Source organism: Phocoena sinus, chromosome X (assembly GCF_008692025.1).
Source record: "Phocoena sinus isolate mPhoSin1 chromosome X, mPhoSin1.pri, whole genome shotgun sequence".
NCBI lineage: Eukaryota > Metazoa > Chordata > Mammalia > Artiodactyla > Phocoenidae > Phocoena > Phocoena sinus.
The window spans coordinates 53685748-53708281 of NC_045784.1; the positions used below are offsets into that span (position 1 = coordinate 53685748).

The window sequence follows — 22534 nt, forward strand, 5'->3', positions numbered from 1 at the left end:
TTTTCAATATTCTTTCCACCATGAATACACTGCTACCTCAAGAGATCCCATAATTAAGTCAGTGCAAGTTCTTAAAAGTCCTGATTATTACCTTTGCAATGAAAATTCCAGCATCCATAATAGCTTTAATGTGTCTCAACCACCCTGAGCTCTCCAGGCTGCTAAGAAATTCACTCATTGTTGGAGTTTTCAATTCACAAACTAAGGTAGAAAAGGAAGCAGAGATTGAAATTCACAATTACCTCAGTTTTTCACCAAGAAAGGGGACAAAATGGATCCCCATTTTGTAAATGAGGAAGCTGAGGCACAGAAAGGTTAAATGATTAGTTGGAAACCGCACAGTGAATCAGGGACAGGACTAGGGCTAGAGCCTACCATATCTCCTAGCTCGGGTCTCTGCTTTCTTGACTTGTAGAACCCACCCCAAGCCCACAGAGATCTCTGAGGAACAGAGCCAGAAGACTGAGTCAGCATCCACAGGAAAATACATCTCCTCTGATTAGAAAACACATTTCAGAGCTTCCCTGGTGGCGCAGTGGTTGAGAGTTTGCCTGCCGATGTAGGGGACACGGGTTTGTGCCCCGGTCCGGGAAGATCCCACATGTCACGGAGCGGCTGGGCCTGTGAGCCATGGCCGCTGAGCCTGCGCGTCCAGAGCCTGTGCTCCGCAACGGCAGAGGACACAATAGTGAGGCCTGCGTACAGCAAAAAAAAAAAAAAAAAAAAAAAAAGAAAACACATTTCATTCCCATCTTAACTCCTCCTACTGAGCCGAACTTTGTAGACCCTTAACATCTGTCTCTGCTTCCACATCCCCACCTACTCCCTTGCAGCCCTGTGCTGTCTCAACAGGTTGAAAAAACCATCAGTTAATTTTCATGCATTTTGCACTGGTTATCCAGCAGACGGCAATCTTTTGCCTCAAAAAATCTGCAAAATGTCCTCTTACACTCCTACTATAGAATATTCTGGGACAAAAAAGAAAGGAGGAAGAGACCCAAGGAAGAGGAACATTAATATCCAAAAAGGGCTGCAGACTGAGAAGACAGGATCTGATAAGGGTTGTGTAAGGGAGAGGTCTTGGCAGACAGCATAAGTGAACAATTGAAGAAAAGAGAGGAAGAACGGGGAGTTCACTTAATGAGAGCAGGTTTTCCCTATGTGTGTCTGAGATGACATACCACATCATGGAATCCTGGGTAGTGGCTTTGGGAGAAATGTTCTAGACTCAAGAGTCCTGTAAAGCCCTGATCTCACCTTGCCCACATTCTGATCCCAATTACATTGTGGTGATGACAGATGACCCAAATTGTCTGATAGCAGCTTTATTCCTTTGAAGTCTAAATTCGCCCCCTTCATCAGCACAGTGATGAAATTGGACTGACCCCTTACAGCAGATTAAATGAGGAAGATGAAATAAATCCCAGTTCATTTATATTTATGTTGACCTACCCACCCCTATACAGCAGTCTCTGTAATTCTATAGAGAGAAATTATTTCCATAGCCACTAAACCCAGATGAACTCCACAGAGTTATGAAAACTAAACATTGTAGTTCCTCTGTCAGACCAACACTGCTATAATTCAGTATTACCTATGCAAACTGGATTTATACTATAGTCAAAAATCTTATCACCTGTTAATTCTGCTCACCTGGTTGCTTTTATGTTTCACCACAAAATCAGGCATACTTTTTGCTTACATAATTATGCAAGCTATATAGCCTCTGGCCTAGCCCAGGTGAAATCCCTGTACCTTCCAAGAGTTTCTGCAGGCTGCTCCACATCACATGGATGTTCTCAATGCCTATGAACCTGAAGCGAATGTTGGCATAGTTGTCTTCATTTTCATAACCCTTCCCAGCTGCTCGGTTGGCCATGGCATTTAACTGCAATATAGAGGACATAACAGAACAGATGGGGCAGATGATAAAAGAACATGGTTCATCAATCTCAATGCTTCATTCTAAACAGTTTTAAATCTTACCCACTTAAAAAGAAGTTAGATCACATAGGGCACATTCTGGGATGAAGAGAATCTCACTGGCATTTAGATCAGGTATCTTAAGTAACAGTAGTATAGGGAAAGAGAAGGAGATTTAGTGTTTTTATTTTATTATTAAAACTCTGCTTAAGAGATTGATTGAAGGATATGGCAGCTATGAGGATATCTGATCCGAAGAACTAAAATTATAATTTTGAGCTTCCTATCACAAACAAATGGGCTTTATACTGAGAAACATGTGAAAATTCAAAAATCCTTATTACTGAGAAGCTCTAGAAAGAAGTCTAAGAACTTCAGGGTCAACTAATTATAAACAGCTACTCTAGAAAAATGTCTAGAACATGACTGCATAAGATAAATGACTTTCATTCACTGATAAAATTGAAATGGAGATACCAAGAGCTGTTTTAACACTATATTCAGAATACTTCGAGGTCATATGAAGAATGTTGGATGGGGTAGTGAGTAAATGAGACTTGCAGAGAGGAGACATTAATTCAAAAACTAGAAAGGGGCTTCCCTGGTGGCACAGTGGGTTGAGAATCCACCTGCCAATACAGGGGACACGGGTTCAATCCCTGGTCTGGGAGGATCCCACATGCCACGGAGCAACTAAGCCCGTGAGCCACAACTACTGAGCTGGCGTGCTGCAACTACTGAAGCCTGCGTGCCTAGTGCCCGTGTTCCACAACAAGAGAAGCCACCGCAATGAGAAGCCCGCGCACCGCAATGAAGAGTAGCTCCCACTCGCTGCAACTAGAGAAAGCCCGTGCACAGCGATGAAGACCCAACACAGCAAAAAATAAATAAATTTATATATAAAAAAACTAGAAAGCAGCCAAGATATCTTATATGATTATAACCATCTTAATAATTAAATGATTTTCTGTTGTCTGGGCCTATTTTCTAATCTCCCATTATTGTGCATTTCAGAAGGTAGGAGGAGAATGTATATGGATAGGGTGTCATTTTTGTATTAATAAAAAAAGAATGCCATTAAAAACGTCAAAAGCACAAACTATTCACATTAACACATGCAGGGAAGAAAAATCTACATGTCAACATATTCTATTTAGCATGCAGGATATTTGTTAAAGGGAGAAACATGATGTTAATTTTGATCGCTTATCACACAAAGAATGTCACTGAGCTTTCATTAAATTAATGACAAATCAGTGGGACACCTGAGGAGGTGTAAGCAACAGCAACCTAGTAACAAAAAAGTCTGTTATGACTGATGGATGCTTCAGTAAATGAAACAATAATTACGGCAGTCCCTACCCAGGTCTGGGCAGCAGTAGAAAGGCCAGCTACTACAGATAGCTAGCTACATCATACCAGTATACACTCTTTGGGAATAGGACTGGCATATCTGAGAAACTGCTACATATTAGTAGCCTAATGTTCAAGTAGGAAAGAACATATAATATTTACTGAGCCCCTAGTATGTATGTGCCAGACACTGTGCTAGATCCTTCACTTATATTATCTCATTTCATCCTCATGACAGCTCCTAAAGATAGGTACTATTATTATTCCCATAAGGAAACAAGTTCAGAGAGGTAAACCAATTTCAACCAGGATCATATGGATAAAAGCTGAAGGCAGGATCTGACCCCAGATTTGACTGACTCCTAAGAATGTAACTTTGTCACTACAATACAGTTTCTACTAAAAGTATATATCTAGCCATCCAGAAGAAGAGTGTTGCTAGATATTTCTAGGCTCTCTGAGAGAGGAAAAAGGGACCTATTAAAATGGACTTTTTGGTCTTTCATTTGGCCAAAGGGCATCAATCCTTTAGTTTTTCAAAAGCTTGGTACTTCTCTTTATCATTTTAAGACTAATATGATGGAAGACACAGATTTGATTAAACTCTTTCTAATCCCAGAATGTCAAACGCAGTTATAGTTGAAGCAAGACAGAAAAGTTCTGAGAAACTGAAGGATGGTACCTGAGCAGAAAGGGAAATTTTTTTTTCTATTGAGCCCAGTCAATTATAGGTAGCCCTGCAGAACAGTCAGTGAGAGATCCCCAAAATGGGCAGACATCTGTCTAAGACCACTATCTGGTTTCAAGCACAACCAATTGCTTAACTCTGAAGTCACAACCACCTGGCTTAGGCTTAAAATATAAATCACTTACTTAGCAATCCCTAGTTAGCAATGAAACCTCCTAATCATCCACAGTCAACATATCAAAGTATAAGCAAAATTATTTCTTTCTGGGGCTGTTTGTGAAAAGAACAGCCTTTAAAAAAAGGAAATCTGTCCTTTACTTGCCTTGTGGGGCACAATTAATTCCTCTACGATCCCTTATTAAAGCTAGACAAAATGTTGAGGGTCAAGGAATTAATGCAGGAGTTTAGGTTGATCTGAGGACCCTCCTCTCTGTGACATTCACAGGCAGTGGCAAGACTAAGTTGTTCAAAGTACCTTCTCATAGTCTTGCTTGACAGTGACAGCTATGATAAAAGGAGTTCCAAATGGCTTACTCAAATGATTTTACACAGTTATGACATAATAAGCCCATATACACAAACCTAACTTTCCCATTAACACTGCAAAACTCAACATGTGGGGAAGGGGATTATAACATGAGTAAAGTAGGGGTATTAGAGAGGTCATTGATACATAGATACTTTTGGTCTTGTGTCTACAACATGCATAAACTGGCTCTCTGGGTTCGTCTGGCTAATAGCCTCTAGCAGGAGCTCATCATCTATGCAATGAGTATAAAATCCAGACAGAGGCTGGCTACAGTGGTAAAGGGCAGGCTGTAAGGAAAAAATATATCATTTGAGTGGTCCAATGTACAGGTGGTCAAAAATCCTCCTTGATCCCATATTCAGTGAGTAGAAGAAGAGGATGAGACAACTCAGGATAGTGAAATAAAAAGAAATGTAGCTCTGAAGCCCAGGCATTCCACTGACATTAGGCTCAGCCTCCTGCCTCCATCCCCACTCCAGCATGTGGGCTGTATTATCACAAACCGTTGTTCAGATAGTCTTTTTTTCTTCTACATGACTATGATTCCCAACCCAGTCTCGGCAAAACCAGACTTCAAGAAAATCACACCCTGAGTGTTTCCTTAATAAAATTCTTTGTATTTTCAATATGTATTAGGCTAGTATTTACCGGAAACTTTCTTGCTTTTTATAGTCCCAGTAATATCATCCATATAAACCAGAGGCTCACAGTGACAGCAGAATTCAAAGACCTAGAGTCTCTTAAGAGAACAGGGTTCACTCGTTTCAGGAGTTAATGCCAAATCAGAGGGCTGGTTTGTTTCAAGCCATTTCAATAGGAAAACAACATAGCTATTTAACAGATACATCTGGTAATAATTAGTTAGTGAACTGCATTACACTTTGGTGTGTTTTTTATAGAGTCTGCTTACTTTGATAGTTTGACACAAAGACACCCACTTGTATTACTGTACTTTTTAGCACTTGATAGTTGCCTACCTGAGAACTTGACTGTCTAATTCCAGATCTCAGAGAGACCACAAGAGGCAAGAACTATTATCCCTTCCTATGGAAGGGGACTCAAATAGAGAAGTCAAGCGAAATATTCCCCTACTAGCTTAAATTGTATGAAAATAGTGAGAAAGAATCAAGGACATGTGTGTTCTAATGGGAAGCCACAGTGCCCAAATATCCTTTCATACAGCTGTTCCCTTTTATTCAACAACTTGCCATCAAGCAGGAGCCCATAGAGAAGAAAAGAAATAAATGAACGCACTACAAATGCCACTTAACATCTGCACAACACTTTAAAATTTACAAAGTACACATATATTTTTCTCTCATATTACACACTTAAAAACTCTCAGAACTACCAAAGTTCAGAGAAGTAACTTGCTTGAGGTCACATAGCTAGTTAGTGGCAATGGTATGACTTAAACTCAGGTCTTCTAGCACCAAGTTAAGTTCTCACGAGAGAAGTTTGCTCAACTCACATTGTTCTCTTTGTAGAGATAGGAAAGCATAGGCACACGTTCTTTACTTCTGAACTTCGAACTTCCAACCACCGTTCCCAATGTAACAGATTTAGGAACCACTATTTCAGGAGGGTAGGTACTGCATATCTAAAACAAAATAAACTCAATTTTTTTAAACTCAATTTTTTAAAATATATTTTTACCTGCTAGCAACAGGTTAGAATAGCAATCACTCAAGAATTAGCTGTCTGTTATTTATCATCTAGAATCATCCATTCCTCAGAAATAAGAACAAACACCCTTGATGGGAGGACACTCAAGACGGCGGAGGAGTAAGACATGGAGATCACCATCCTCCCTAAAAATACATGAAAAATACATCTACATGTGGAACAACTCCTACAGAACATCTACTGAATGCTAGCAGAAGACCTCAGACTTCGCAAAAGGCAAGAAACTCCCCACTTACCAGGGTAGGGCAAAAGAAAAAAGAAGAAAAACAGAGACAAAAGAAAAGGGATGGGACCTGCACCTCTGGGAGGGAGCTGTGAAGGAGGAAAGTTTCCACACACTGGGAAGCCCCTTCACTGACAGAGACGAGGGTGGTCAGGGGGAAGCTTTGGAGCCACAGAGGAGAATGCAGCAATAGGGGTGTAGAGAGCAAAGCAGAGAGATTCTCACACAGAGGATCAGTGCCTACCAGCACTCACCAGCCTGAGAGGCTTGTCTGCTCATGTATTGGAGCAGGTGGGGACTGGGAGCTGAGGCTTGGGCTTCGGAGTTAAGATCCCAGGGAAAGGACAGGGGTTGGCTGCGTGAACACAGCCTGAAGGGGGCTAGTGCAGCACAGCTAGCTGCCAGGGAGTCTGGGAGAGAGTATGGACCTGCCTAACAGGCAAGATACCATCGACTCAGTGTGCACAAGGAGAGGGGATTTGGAGCATCACATAAATGAGCTCCAGAGATGGGCACGACTACGGCTATCAGCATGGACAACAGAGACGGGCATGAAACACTAAGGCTGCTGCTGCAGCCAACAAGAATCCTGTGTGCAAGCACAGGTCACTATCCACACCTCAACTCCCAGAAGCCTGGGCAGCATGCCACTGCTAGGGTCCCATGATCCAGAGACAACTTCCCCGGGAGAACACATGGCATGCCTCAGGCTGTTGCAATGTCACCTTGGCTTCTGCCGCTGCAGGCTCACCCCACATTCCATACCCCTCCCTCCCCACAGACTGAGTGATCCAAGGCAACCTAATCAACCACTCCTTGAACACCCTCCTGTCTGGGCAAGGACCAGACGCCAGACGGGGACCTACATGCAGAGATGGGACCAAATCCAAAGCTGAACCCCAGGAGATTTGCGAACAAAGAAGAGAAAGGGAAATTTCTCTGGGAAGCTTCAGGAGCAGTGGATTAAATAGCAAAAATCAACTTGATGTACCCTGCATATCTGGAATACCTGAATAGACAATGAATCATCCCAAAATTGAGGTACTGGACTTTGGGAGAAACTGTAGACTTGGGGTTTTTGCTGTATGTAACTGACTAGTTTCTGATTTTAGGTTTATCTTCGTACAGCTTTCAGCACTTGTTATAAGTGGTGGCTTTGTTTATTGGTTTCATTGCACTCTTCTTTTCTTATTTAATTACATTAAAATTTTTTTTAATTTTAATATTTTTTATTTTAATAACTTTTTATTTTATTTATCTTTTCTTTCTTTTTTTTCTCCCTTTTCTTCTGAGACGTGCGGTTGACTGGGTCTTGGTGCTCCAGCCGGGTGTCAGGCCTGAGTCTCTGAAGTGGGAGAGCCGAGTTCAGGACGTTGGACCACCAGAGACCTCCCGGCCCAATGGAGCATCAATAGGTGAGAGCTCTCCCAGAGACTTCTAACTCAATGCTAAGACCCAGCTCCATTCAACAACCAGCAAGGTCCAGTGATGGACACCCCATGACAAACAACAGCAAGACAGGAACACAACACGATCCATTAGCAGAGAGGCTGTGTAAAATCATAATAAGGTCACAGACACCCCAAAACACACCACCAGATGTGGTCCTACCCACAAGAAAGACAAGATACAGCCTCATCCATCAGAACACAGACACCAGTACACTCCACCAGGAAGCCTACACAATGCACTGAAACAACCTTACTGACTGGGGGAAGACACCAAAAGCAACAGGAACTACGAACCTGCAGCCTGCAAAAAGGAGAACCCAAACACAGTAAGTTAAACAAAATGAGAAGACAGAGAAATATGCAGCAGATGAACGAGCAAGGTAAAAACCTACTAGACTAAACAAATGAAGAGGAAATAGGCAGTCTAACTGAAAAAGTATTCAGAGTAATGATAGTAAAAATGATCCAAAATCTTTGAAATAGAATGGAGAAAATAAAAGAAACATTTAACCTAGAAGAACTAAAGAGCAAACAATGGGGAACCACACAATAAATGAAATAAAAAATTCTATACAAGGAATCAACAGCAAATTAACTGAAGCAGAAGAATGGATAACTGACCTGGAAGAGGAAATAGTGGAAATAACTACCGCAGAGAAGAATAAAGAAGAAAGAATGAAAAGAATTCATGACAGTCTCAGAGACTTCTGGGACAACATTAAACACACCAACATTTGAATTACAGGGGTTCCAGAAGAAGAAGAGAAAAAGAAACAAACTGACAAAATATTTGAAGTGATTATTGTTGAAAATTTCCCTAATATGGGAATGGAAATAGTCAATCAAGTCCAGGAAGCACAGAGTCCCATACAGGATAAATCCAAGAAGAAACACGCCAGGACATATATTAATCAAACTATCAAAAATTAAATACAAAGAAAAAATATTAAAAGCAGCAAGGGAAAAGCAACAAATAACATAAAAGGGAATCCCCATAAGGTTAACCGCTGATATTTAGCAGAAACTCTGTAAGCAAGATGGGAGTGGCAGGACACATTTAAAGTGATAAAACGAAAAACCTACAACCAAGATTACTCTTAATCAGCAACGATCTCATTCAGATTCAACAGAGAAATTAAAATCTTTAAAATCTTTACACACAAGCAAATGCAAAGAGAATTCAGCACCACCCAACCAGCTTCACAACAAATGCTAAAGGAACTTCTCTACACAGGACAAAAAAGGAAAGGAAAAGACCTACAAAAACAAATACAAAGCAATTAAGAAAATGGTAATAGGAGCATACACATTGATCATTACTTTAAATGTAAATGGATTCAATACTCCAACCAAATACACAGATTGGCTGAATGGATACAAAAACAGGACCTGGATATATACTGTCCAGAAGAGACCCACCTCAGACCTAGGGATACATACAGATTGAAAGTGAACAGATGGAAAAAGATATTCCATGCAAATGGAAATAAAAGAAAGCTAGAGTAGTAATTCTCATATCAAACAAAATAGACTTTAAAATAAACACTATTACAACAGACAAGAAGGACACCACATAATGATCAAGGAATCAATCCAAGAAGAAGATATAACAATTGTAAATATTTATGCAGCCAATGTAGGAGTACATCAATACATAGGGTAAATGCTAACAGGCATAAAAGGGGAAATCAATAGTTACACAATAATAACAGGGCACTTTAACACCCCAGTTTCACCAATGGACAGATCGTCCAAAATGAAAATAAATAAGAAAACACAAGCTTGAAATGACACATTGAAAAAAGATGAACTTAATTGAAACTTATCAGACATTCCATACAAAAACAAGAGAATACACTTTCTTCTCAAGTGCTCATGGAACATTGTCCAGGATAGATGATATCATGGGTCACAAATCAAGCCTTGGTAAATTTAAGAAAATTGAAATTGTATCAAGTATCTTTCCTGACCACAACGCTATAAAACTAGATATCAATTACAGGAAAAAGAAAACATAAAAACACAAACACATGGAGGATAAACAGTATGCTACTAACTAACAAAGAGATCACTAAAGAAATCACAGAGGTAATCAAAAAATACCTAGAAACAAATGACAATGAAAACACAATGAACAAAAACCTATGGGATGCAGCAAAAGCAGTTCCAAGAGGAAAGATTATAGCAATAGAATCTTACCTCAAGAAACAAGAAACATCTCAAATGAACAGCCTAAACGTACACCTAAAGCAATTAGAAAAAGAAGAACCAAAAAAACCCAAGGTTACCAGAAGGAAAGAAAACATAAAAATCAGATCAGAAATAAATGAAAAAGAAATGAAGGGAACAATAGCAAAGATCAATAAAACTAAAAGCTGGTTCTTTGAGAAGATAAACAAATTGATAGCCATTAGCCAACCTCATCAAGAAAAAAAAGAGAAGACTCAAATCAACAGAATTACAAATGAAGAAGGAGAAGTAACAACTGACAGTGCAGAAATACAAAGGATCAGGAGAGATTACTACAAGAAACTCTATGTCAATAAAATGGACAGCCTGGAAGAAACGGACAGATTCTTAGAAGAACACAACCTTCTGAGACTGAACCAGGAAGAAATAGAATATATAAATAAGCCAGACACAAGCACTGAAATTGAAACTGTGACTAAGAATCTTCCAAGAAACAAAAGCCAAGGACCAGATGGCTTCACAGGCGAATTCTAGCAAACATTCAGAGAAGAGCTAACATGTATCTTTCTCAAACTCTTCCAAAATATAGTAGAGGGAGGAATACTCCCAAACTCATTCCACGAGGCCACCATCACCCTGATAAAAAAAAAACCAGACAAAGATGGCACAAAAACAGAAAACTACAGGTCAATATCACTGATGAATATAGATGTAAAAATCCTCAACAAAATACTAGCAAATAGAATCCAACAGCACATTAAAGGGATCATACACCGTGATCAAGTGGAGTTTATCCAAGGGATGCAAGGATTCTTCAATATACGCAAATCAATCAATGTGATACACCATATTAACAAACTGAAGGATAAGAACCATATGATAATCTCAATAGATGCAGAAAAAGCTTTTGACAAAATTCAACACCCATTCATGATAAAAACTGTCCAGAAAGTAGGCATACATGGAACGTATCTCAATATAATAGAAGCCATATATGAAAAACCCACAGCCAACATTGTTCTCAATGGTGAAAAAATGAAACCATTTCCTCTAAGATGAGGAGGAAGACAAGGTTGCCCACATGCAACACTATTATTCTACATAGTTTCAGAAGTTTTAGTGACAGAAACGAGAGAAGAAAAGAAATAAAAGGAATCCAAATCAGAAAGGAAGTAAAACTTTCACTGTTAGCAGATGACATGACACTATATATAGAGAATCCTAAATATGCTACAAAAAACTACTAGAGCTAATCAATGAATTTGGTGAAGTAGCAGGATACAAAATTAATGCACAGAAATCTCTTGCATTCCTATACACTAGTGATGAAAAATCTGAAAGAGAAATTAAGGAAACACTCCCATTTATCATTGCAACAAAAAGAATAAAATATCTAGGAATAAACCTACTCAAGGAGACAAAAGACTTATATGCAGAAAACTATAAGACAGTGATAAAAGAAACTAAAGATGATACAAATAGATGGAGAGATACACCATGTTCTTGGATTGGAAGAATCAACATTGTGAAAATGACTCTACTACCCAAAGCAATCTACAGATTCAATGCAATTGCTATCAAACTACCAGTGACATTTTTCACTGCACAATTTGCATGGAAACACAAAAGACCCCAAATAGCCAAAGCAATCTTGAGAAAGGAACACAGAGCAGGAGGATTCAGGCTCCCTGAGTTCAGACTATACTACAAAGCTAGAGTAATCAAGACACTATGGGACTGTCACAAAAAACAGAAATATAGGTCAAAGGACCAGGATAGAAAGCACAGAGATAAACCCACCTACATATGGTCACCTTATCTTTGAAAAAGGAGGCAAGAATATAAAATGGAAAAAAGACAGCCTCTTCAATAAGTGGTGCTGGGAAAACTAGACAGCTACATGTAAAAGAATGAAATTAGAACACTTCCTAACATCATACACAAAAATAAAGTCGAAATGGATTAAAGCCCTAAATGTAAGACCAGACACTATAAAACTCTTAGAGGAAAACATAGGCAGAACACTCTATGACATAAATCACAGCAAGATCCTTTTTGACTCACCTCCTAGAGAAATGGAAATAAAAATAAACAAATGGGACCTAATGAAACATAAAATCTTTTGCACAGCAAAGGAAACCATAAACGAGACCAAAAGACAACCCTCAGAATGGGAGAAAATATTTGCAAAGGAAGAAAATGACAAAGGATTAATCTCCAAAGTTTACAAGCAGCTCATGCAACTGAATATCAATAAAACAAAGAACTCAATCCAAAAATGGGCAGAAGACCTAAACAGACATTTATCCAAGGAAGATGTACAGATTGCCAACAAACACATGAAAGAATGCTCAACATCACTAATCATTAGAGAAATGCAAATCAAAACTACAATGAGGTATCACCTCACACCAATCAGAATGGCCAGCATCAAAAAATCTACAAACAATAAATGCTGGAGAGGGTGTGGAGTAAAGGCAACCCTCTTGCACTGTTGGTGAGAATGTAAATTGACAGAGCCACTATGGAGAACAATATGGAGGTTCCTTAAAAGTCTAAAAATAGAACTACCATACGACCAAGCAATCCCACTACTGGGCATATACCCTGAGAAAACCGTAATTCAGAAGGAGCCATGTACACCAATGTTCATTGCAGCTCTATTTACAATAGCCAGGACATGGAAGCAACCTAAATGTCCATCAACATATGAATGGATAAAGAAGATGTGGCACATATATACAATAGAATAATGTTCAGCCATAAAAAGAAACGCAATTGAGTTATTTGTAATGAGGTGGATGGACCTAGAGTCTGTCATACAGAGTGAAGTAAGTCAGAAAGAGAAAAATAAATATGCTAACAGATATTTATGGAATTTTAAAGGAAAAAAAAGGTCTGAAGAACCTAAGGGTAGCACAGGAATAAACACACAGACATAGAGAATTGACGTGAGGACATGGGGAGGGGTAAGGGTAAGCTGGGACGAAGTGAGAGTGGCATGAACATATATACTCTACAAAATATAGCCAGTGGGAAGCACACGCATAGCAGAGGGAGATCAGCTTGGTGCTTTGTGACCACCTAGAAGGGTGGGATAGGGAGGGTGGGAGGGAGACACAAGAGAGAGGGGATATAGGGATATATGTATACATATAGCTGATTTACTCTGTTACTCAGCAGAAAGTAACACAACGCTGTAAAGCATTTATACTCCAATAAAGATGTTAAAAAAATATCCTTGATGTAAAAAGCTTTTCCAAGTATGCTATTATTTTCTAGAAAGGAAGATGTTGAGATATATAAGAACAAAATGTACCTTTACTATAACTTTATAGGTAGAAATGAATGTATAATCTACCCTGAAATTCCTACACTTGCCTAACCAAGAAAACAATGTATATTATAAGCAAGTAAATTAAGATAAATAGACTCAAATGCAAGCCAGACAGGTAAAGAAGGGGGAAACATGATTTATCCTTTCTTAAAATGCCTACTAGGTTCATAATATGCACATCTTGAGGACCTTTAAAATCCTAGTCAGGCTAGAAGTGTCAACATTTTAGGTAGGACTTACTCTATAAGACTGATAAACTATCTCTAATTTATCATCCTTTAGTGGTATCCAAAATATATTGTTCCTAAGAGACAGTTACAAAATATTATAATGGCACAGACCTGATATTAGCATATTAATTCTAATCACTCCTCTAAGAATGGATCAAACAAATTAAAAAATGAATATGCAAAAGAAGTCCAAGTCAGTATTTAGTGGATATTCAAAGTGTAATTACTGGAGAAGGACCTTCAAGATGACAAGGAGTATGACATGGAGATCACCTTCCTCCCCACAAGTACATCAAAAATACATCTACATGTGGAAAAACTCCTACAGTACACCTACTGAAGGCTGGTAAAAGACCTCAGACTTCCCAAAAGGCAAGAAACTCCCCATGCACCTAGTTATGTGGTTGACAGGATCTTGGTGCTCCAGCCAGGTGCCAGGATTGAGTGTCTGAGGTGGGAGAGCCGAGTTCAGGACACTGGACCACCAGAGTCATCCTGGCCCCACAAAATATCAATCAGCGAGAGCTCTCCCAGAGACCTCCATCTCAATGCTAAGACTCAAACCCACTCAACGACCAGCAAGCTCCAATGCTGGACACCCCATGCCAAACAACTAGCAAGATAGGAACACAGCCCCACCTATTAGCAGAGAGGCTGCCTAAAATCATAATAAGGTCACAGACATGCCAAAGCACACAACTGGATGCTGTCCTTCCCACCAGAAAGACAAGGTCCAGCCTCATGCATCAGAACACAGGCACCAGCCCCTCTACCAGGCAGCCTACAAAAACCACTGAACCAACATTACCCAATGGGGGAAGACACCAAAAACAACACGAACTACAAACCAGCAGCCTGCAAAAAGAGGATGTCAAAAACAGTTCAGCAAAATGAGAAGAGAAAGAAATATGCAGTAGATGAAGGAACAAGGCAAAGACCCACCAGACCAAACAAATGAAGAGGAAATAGGCAGTCTACCTGAAAAACTATTCAGAGTAATGATAGTAAAGATGATCCAAAACCTTGGAAACAGAATGGAGAAAATAAAAGAAACGTTTAACATAGAATAACTCAAGAGCAAACAATGATGACCAACATGATAAATGAAATAAAAAAATCTCTAGAGGGAATCAATAGGAGAACAACTGAGGCAGAAGAGTGGATAAGTGACCTGGAAGATAAAAATGTGGAAATAACTACTACAGAGCAGAATACAGAAAAAGGAATGAAGAGAATTGATGGCAGTCTCAGAGACTTCTGGGAAAACATTAAGCACACCAACATTCAAATTATAGGGGTTTCAGAAGAAAAAGAGAAAAAGAAAGAGACTGAGAAAATATTTGAAGAGATGTTAGTTGAAAACTTCCCTAATACGGGAAAGGAAATAGTCAATCAAGTGTAGGAAATGCAGAGTCCCATACAGGATAAATCCAAGGAGAAACATGCCAAGACACGTATTAATCAAACTATCAAGAATGAAATACAAACAAAAAGTGTTAAAAGCAGTAAGGGAAAAGCAGCAAATTATATACAAGGGAATTCCCATAAGGTTAACAGCTGATCTTTCAGCAGAAACTCTGCAAGCCAGAAGGAAGTGGCAGGACATATTTAAAAGGATGAAAGGGAAAAACCTACAAACAAGATTACTCTACCCAGCAAGGATCTCATTCACGTTCGATGGAGAAATTAAAATCTTTACACACAAGCAAAAGCTAAGAGAATTCAGCACCACCAAACCAACTTCACAGCAAATGCTAAAGGAACTTCTCTACGCAGAAAAGACAAGAGAAGGAAAACACCTACGATAACAAATCCAAAGCAATTAAGAAATGGTAAGAGGAACATAAATATCGATCAATACTTTAAACAAAAATGGATTAAATGCTCCAACCAAAAGACACAGATTGGCTGAATGGATACAAAAACAGGACGCGTATATATCCTGTCAACAAGAGACCCACTTCAGACCTAGGGACACATACAGACTGAAAGTGAGAGGATGGAAAAAAATATTCCATGCAAATGGAAATCGAAAGCTGGAATAGAAATTCTCATATCATACAAAATAGATTTTAAAATAAACACTATTACAACAAAGAAGGATACTACATAATGATCAAATAATCAATCCTACAAAAAGATATAACAATTGCAAATATTCATTAGGCCAACATAGGAGCACGTCAATGTATAAGGCAAATGCTTACAGCCTTAAAAGGGGAAATTGATAGTTACACAATAATAATAGAGGACTTTAACACCTCACTCTCATCAATGGAGATATTATTCAAAATGAAAATAAATAAGGAAACACAAGATTTTAATGGTACATTAAGCAAGATGCACTTAATTCATATTTATAGGACATTCCATCCAAAAACAAGAGAATACACTTTCTTCTCAAGTGCTCAACGAACATTCTCCAGGATGAATCCTATCTTGAGTCACAATTCAAGCCTTGGTAAATTTAAGAAAACTGAAATCGTATCAACTATCTTTTTTGACCACAACTATGATATCTCTAGCTATGAGACTGGATATCAATTACAGGAAAAAAAACTGTAAAAAACACAAACACATGGAGGATAAACAATGTGCTACTAAATAACCAAGAGATCATTGAAGATATCAAAGAGGAGATCGAAAAATATCTAGATACTAATGACAATGAAAACACGATGATCCAAAACCTATGGGATGCAGCAAAAGCTGTTATAAGAGGGAAGTTTATAGCTATACAATCCTACTTCAAGAAACAAGAAAATTCTCAAAAACACAACCTAACATTCCACCTAAAGCAATTAGAGAAAGAAAAACAAAAGAAACCCAAAGTTAGTAGAAAGAAAGAAACCATAAACTAAGGTCAGAATAACTGAAAAAGAAAAGAAGAATATGATAGCAAAGATCAATGAAACTAAAAGCTGGTTCTTTGAGAAGATAAACAAAATTGATAAACCATTAGCCACACTCACCAAGAAAAGGAGTGAGAAGGCTCAAATCAACAGAATTACAAATGAAAAAAAGTAACAACTGACACTGCAGAATTACAAAGGATCATGAGAAATTACTACAAGCAACTATATGCCAATAAAATACACAACCTGGAAGAAATGGACAAATTCTTAGAAAACACAAACTTCTGATACTGAACCAGGAAGAAACAGAAAATATAAACAGATGAATCAGAAGCACTGAAATTGAAACTGTGATTAAAAATCTTTCAGCAAAAAAGCCCACAACCGGATGGCTTCACAGGCGAATTATATCAAACATTTAGAGAAGAGGTGACACTTATCCTTCTCAAACTCTTCCAAAATATAGCAGAGGGAGGAACACTCCCAAACTCATTCTACGGGGCCACCATCACCCTGATACCAAAACAAGACAAAGATGTCACAAAGAAAGAAAACTACAGGCAAATATAACTGATGAACACAGATGCAAAAATCCTCAACAAAATACTAGCAGAATCCAACAGGACATTAAAAGGACCATACACCATGATCAAGTGGGGTTTATACAAGGAATGCAAGGATTCTTCAGTATATGCAAATAAATCAATGTGATATACCATATTAACAAGCTGAAGGCTAAAAACCATATGACCATTTCAAAAGATGCAGAAAAAGCTTTTGACAAAATTCAACACCGATTTATGATAAAAGGCCTCCAGAAAGTAGACATAAAGGGAAGTTACCTCAACATAATAAAGGCCATATATGACAAACCCACAGACAACACTGTTCTCAATGGTGAAACTGAAACAATTTCCACAAAGATCAGAAACAAGACAACTTTGCCCACTCTCACCACTATTATTCAGTATAGTTTTGGAAGGTTTAGCCACAGCAATTTAGAGAAGGAAAAGAAGTAAAAGGAATTCAAATTGGAAAAGAATTAAAACTGTCACTGTTTGCAGATGACATGATACTATTCATAGAGAATCCTAAAGATGCCACCAGAAAACTACTAGAGCTAATCAATGGATTTGGTAAAGTAGCAGGATACAAAATTAATGCACAGAAATCTCTTGCACCCCTATACACTAATGATGAACAATCTGAAGAGAAACTAAGGAAACACTCCCCTTTACCATTGCAACAAAAAGAATAAAATACCTAGGAATAAACCTACCTAAGGAGACAAAAGACCTGTATGCAGAAAACTATAAGATACTGATAAAAGAACTAAAATATGATACAGATGGAGAGATATACCATGTTCTTGGATTGGAAGAATCAACACTGTGAAAATGACTATACTACCCAAAGCCATCTACAGATTCAATACAATCCCCATCAAACTACCAATGGCATTTTTCACAGAAGTAGAACAAAAAATTTCACAATTTGTATGGAAACACAAAAGACCCTGAACAGCCAAAGCAATCTTGGGAAGGAAAAATGGAGCTGAAGGAATCAGGCTCCCTGGCTTCAGGCTATACTGCAAAGCTACAGTAATCAAGACAGTATGGTACTGACAGAGGAACAGAAATAGAGATCAATGGAACAGGATAGAAATCCCAGAGATAAACCCACACATATTTGGTCACCTTATCGTTGATAAAGGAGGCATGAATATACAAAGGAGAACATACAGGATCTTCAATATGTTGTGCTCGGAAAACTGGACAGCTACACGTAAAAGAATGAAATTAGATCACTCCATGACACCATACACAAAAATAAACTCAAAATGCATTAAATACCTAAATGTATGTCCAGACACTATAAAACTCTTATAGTAAAACAGACAGAATACTCTATGACATAAATCACAGCAACATCCTTTTTGATCCACCTCCTAATGAAATGGAATTAAAAACAAAAATAAACAAATGGGACCTAATGAAATGCAAAAGCTTTTACACAGCAAAGTAAACCATAAACAAGATGAAAAGAACCCTCAGAATGGAAGAAAATATTTGCAAACGGAGCAACTGACAAAGGATTAATCTCCAAAATATATAAGCAGCTCATGCAGCTCAATATCAAACAAACAAACAACCCAATCCAAAAATAGGCAGAAGACCTAAATAGACATTTTCTAAAGAATATATACAGATTGCCAACTAACACTTGAAAGGATGCTCAACATCACTAATTGTTAGAGTAATGCAACTCAAAACTGTAATGAGGTATCCCCTCACACCAGTCAGAATGGCCATCATCAAAAAATTTACAAACAATAAATGCTGGAGAGGGTGTGGAGAAAAGGGAACCCTCTTGCACTGTTGGTGGGAATCCAAATTGATACAGCCACTATGGTGAACAGTATGGAGGTCCCTTAAAAATCTAAAAATAGAACTACCATACGATGCAGCACTACTGAGCATGTACCCTGAGAAACCCTTAATTCAAAAAGAGTCATATACCACAATGTTCATTGCAGCTCTATTTACAATAGCCCAGACACAGAAGCAACCTAAGTGTCCATCGACAGAGGAATGGATACAGAAGATGTGGCACATATATACAATGGAATATTACTCAGCCATAAAAATTAATGAAATTCAGTTTTTTATAGTGAGGTGGATGGACCTAGAGTCTGTCATACAGAGTGAAGTAAGCCAGAAAGAGAGAAACAAATACCGTATGCTAACACATATTTATGGAATCAAAAAAAAAAAAAAAAGGTTCTGAAGAACCTAGGGGCAGGAGAGGAATAAAGACACAGACATAGAGAATGGACTTGAGGCCACCAGAAGGGTGAATGTTAAGCTGGGTTGAAATGAGAGAGTGGCATGGACTTACATATACTCCCAAATGTAAAACTGATTACATTTGATTACATTGATTACACATAGCATACATGTGCTATGTGGGAAGCAGCCACATAGCACAGGGAGATCAGCTTGTGCTTTGTGACCACCTAGAGGGGTGGTATAGGGAGAATGGAAGGGAGATGCAAGAGGGAGGAGATATGGGGATATATGTATAAGTATAGCTGATTCACTTTGTTATAAAGCAGAAACTAACACACCATTGTAAAGCAATTATACTCCAATAAAGATATTAAAAGAAAACAAAACTGAAATACCAGAAAGTCATTAAATTTACTGTCTTTTTATGATAGTAAAAAGCTGGAAATGAAGATTCAACAATTCAGAAATACCACTTAAACTCCCTATGCAGAAAAGTTATCATAGCAGGCCTGACTGCTGTCCTTGGAAAGGCCAACTTGCAAGGTTGCCCCTTGGCTGATGCCTGTGAGCTTGAATTTTGGAAAGGTTCCCTCCATTGCATAACTGATAAAAGTGACTCACTGTGCCTAAACTGTACAAACAATTTGGCTTATGCTAAATACTTGCTTTCCTTGTGAGCATCTAGAACTTTGGTATACACCAAGCAGAGTCCTTATGTGACCAGCCTCCAATAAAAATCTTGGCACTGATTCTCCAATGAGCTTCTCTAATAAACAACACTTTTCACATGTTGTCACAAGTTGTTGCTAGAGGAGTTAAAGCATGTCCTATGTGACTCCACTGGGAGAGGACTCTGAAGCTTGTGCCTGGTTTTCTCCAGACATCACCCCTTTTCCCTTTGCTGATTTTGCCTTCTATCCTTTCACTGTAATAAATCACACTCACAAGTATGACTATATGCCAGGTCCTGAGAGTCCTCCTACTGAATCAATGCGCTTGAGGGATGGTCTTGGGGACCTCCAATACATTCCCAAACTTCTATATTTGGCTCAGAGCTCCTTCTTGAGACCTAGACTCAAATGCTTGATATCAAATACCTGATATGTCTTTAATCACCTTGTATTCAATCTAAAACTGAAGACACTGTCTGTCCTAATTCTTGTGCTGCTTGCTAACATATCCATAACCACTTGGGTCACCTAAGCCAGAAACCAGGAAACCTGGGATGCATACTAAACTTCTCCCTCTTTCTCCCAACCACATTAATGTGTCACCAGGTTCTTTTAATTCTACCACCTAAATATCTCTTAAAACCATCTCCTCCTCTCCATCCACAGTCATTGCCTTAGTTCAGGTTCTCATCACTTCTCATATCATTCTCCTGCATTCTTAGCTCCAGCAAACCAATTCTCCATACCAAAACCAATGTCATCTTTCTAAAATAAAAATATACTTACAGCCCTTTCCAGCTTAAATCAAATACTCTTGTGGTTGCTCTCTTCAGGATAATGTTCAAATTCTTCAGTCTAGCCACGAAGCCTTTCATGATCTGAGTTCACTTACTGACCTCTTTCCTTCTCTCCCTGCATAAGTTAGGATAGAATTCCTTCTCCAGGCTATTACCCAATGAATAAGGCTGTTTCTGGCTTCCCAGTCTGATTTCCATATTCTTCATCTATGCTCCCTATGCTTTAGACTATGAGAACTCTGACTCGGTGTTTTGAGTGCACTAGTTATTTAATAAAAGCTTGTTGAATTGCTGAATGTTGAATGAAAAGGAGAGATCATGAGTTTTTTTTCCCCTTTTTTAAAAAAAATTGTTTGCTGGTATTATTCTGTTTTAATTAAATGAACCAAAAGAAAGCAACAATGAAAAAATTACCTCATAGTTTCTGTTGGCGTCTGTTATGGTCCAGTACCTGTTGGGAAGTCCCATACGTCCAAAGTCTGATATTGGGTCAATCAGCTTCAATCCATTTTCCCTCATCTCTTTTGAGGATTTTGGATTGTAAGAAAAAGCATACAGATATTCATGTAATTCTAGAGAAGAAAGATAGGCATGAAAACAAAGTAATAATGAGTGAAACTTAATACCAAATAGTGCAAAAAAGCCTAGATTTTCTTCTCTCTAAGGGAATGTTTGTCAACAGCCCCTGAAAAGGACAATAGTTTGTGTACAAGGTTGCTTTTATTTGTATACAAGGCATAAGAACTGAAATATTGCTTCAGAGTCTTCTTTTAAAAATATTTAAATTTATATGATACCAATACAAAGCAGGAACATTCTGCCTGGTTTCCTGTGAATTGTTGGATAATGGACTGAACTCAAGCTTCCAGGTTTCACATGCTAAGAAAGTGGTCCTTACCATAAGTTTTTAACAGAACTTCAATGTCCCAATTGCACTGTTTGTTGTAACATACTGCAAAACATTAACAGTGTTCTTGCATTCTACTCTTCAGGTCAATACCTGATTCTGGCTGATAAATAGCCATTTCTTCTCTTCTTCCGGTCAACCCCACTTCCTCCCTTCACAAAGTTCAACACGTAATCAATAACTCATTTGACCAACTTATGTGGCAGTAACTTTTCCAGAGATGGATGGAGTCTTCCAGAGCCTTTTACAAAGTGTTGGGCCAGCTAACAGATAGCCTCTGTCAATAGAGCACCAGCAAATTCTGAGAAATTGTTCTAGGAAAAGGGTAGAAGAAAATGGGGAGGGAAATGTAATTTTAATCCACAGACTAGGACATTAGTCCACAGACTAAAATCAGAGGAAGCTGATGGGTTAGCAACCTGGAGTTGGGGCTGGAAGATGAGAGGGTGAGGCTGGAGGAAGCAGGGATAACTGCATTAAGGACTCTGATAAACTTCCCTAGTTTGCTAGTTGGAACTAAAAGTAGGGGTAGGAACAATAGGCCAAACATAAAGCTTGCAGGACAACAGTAAACAAATTTCGCTCCAAAGCAGTCTTACTTCCTGAAGTGTTGAAAAATTTACAAGTTGATACTTAAGAGGAAAGAGGGAAAGTGAAGGAAATAACAGCTGTTAAACATCTACTATATACCAAGTACAGAGTAAAAATGCACACATGCATTTAAACCTCAAAACAACCACCACAGGGACCTTATACTATCATTATTTTTACAGGTAAGGAAGCTGAGTTCAAAGGTTATGTATCTTGTCCAAATATCATGGAACTGTAAGAGGCAAAACCCAGATTCAAACTCTGCTCTATTTAACTCCATAACCAATGATCTTTCCATTATGCCATTCTGGGAG

At 38.5% G+C, this 22534-nt stretch overlaps 1 protein-coding gene across 1 annotated transcript in view; it reads right to left on the reverse strand.

Moving 5' to 3' along the window:
* The window catches only part of MTMR8 (myotubularin related protein 8), a 197081-nt gene that overhangs the window by 156992 nt on the left and 17555 nt on the right, over window positions 1-22534 (reverse strand). The window contains exons 4-8 of the mRNA XM_032618908.1: window positions 21137-21294; window positions 5965-6093; window positions 4646-4780; window positions 1756-1888; window positions 92-201 (exon numbers count right to left, since the gene is read on the reverse strand). Of these exons, the coding sequence (XP_032474799.1) occupies window positions 92-201; window positions 1756-1888; window positions 4646-4780; window positions 5965-6093; window positions 21137-21294 (665 nt within the window). The remainder of the gene's footprint in view (window positions 1-91; window positions 202-1755; window positions 1889-4645; window positions 4781-5964; window positions 6094-21136; window positions 21295-22534) is intronic.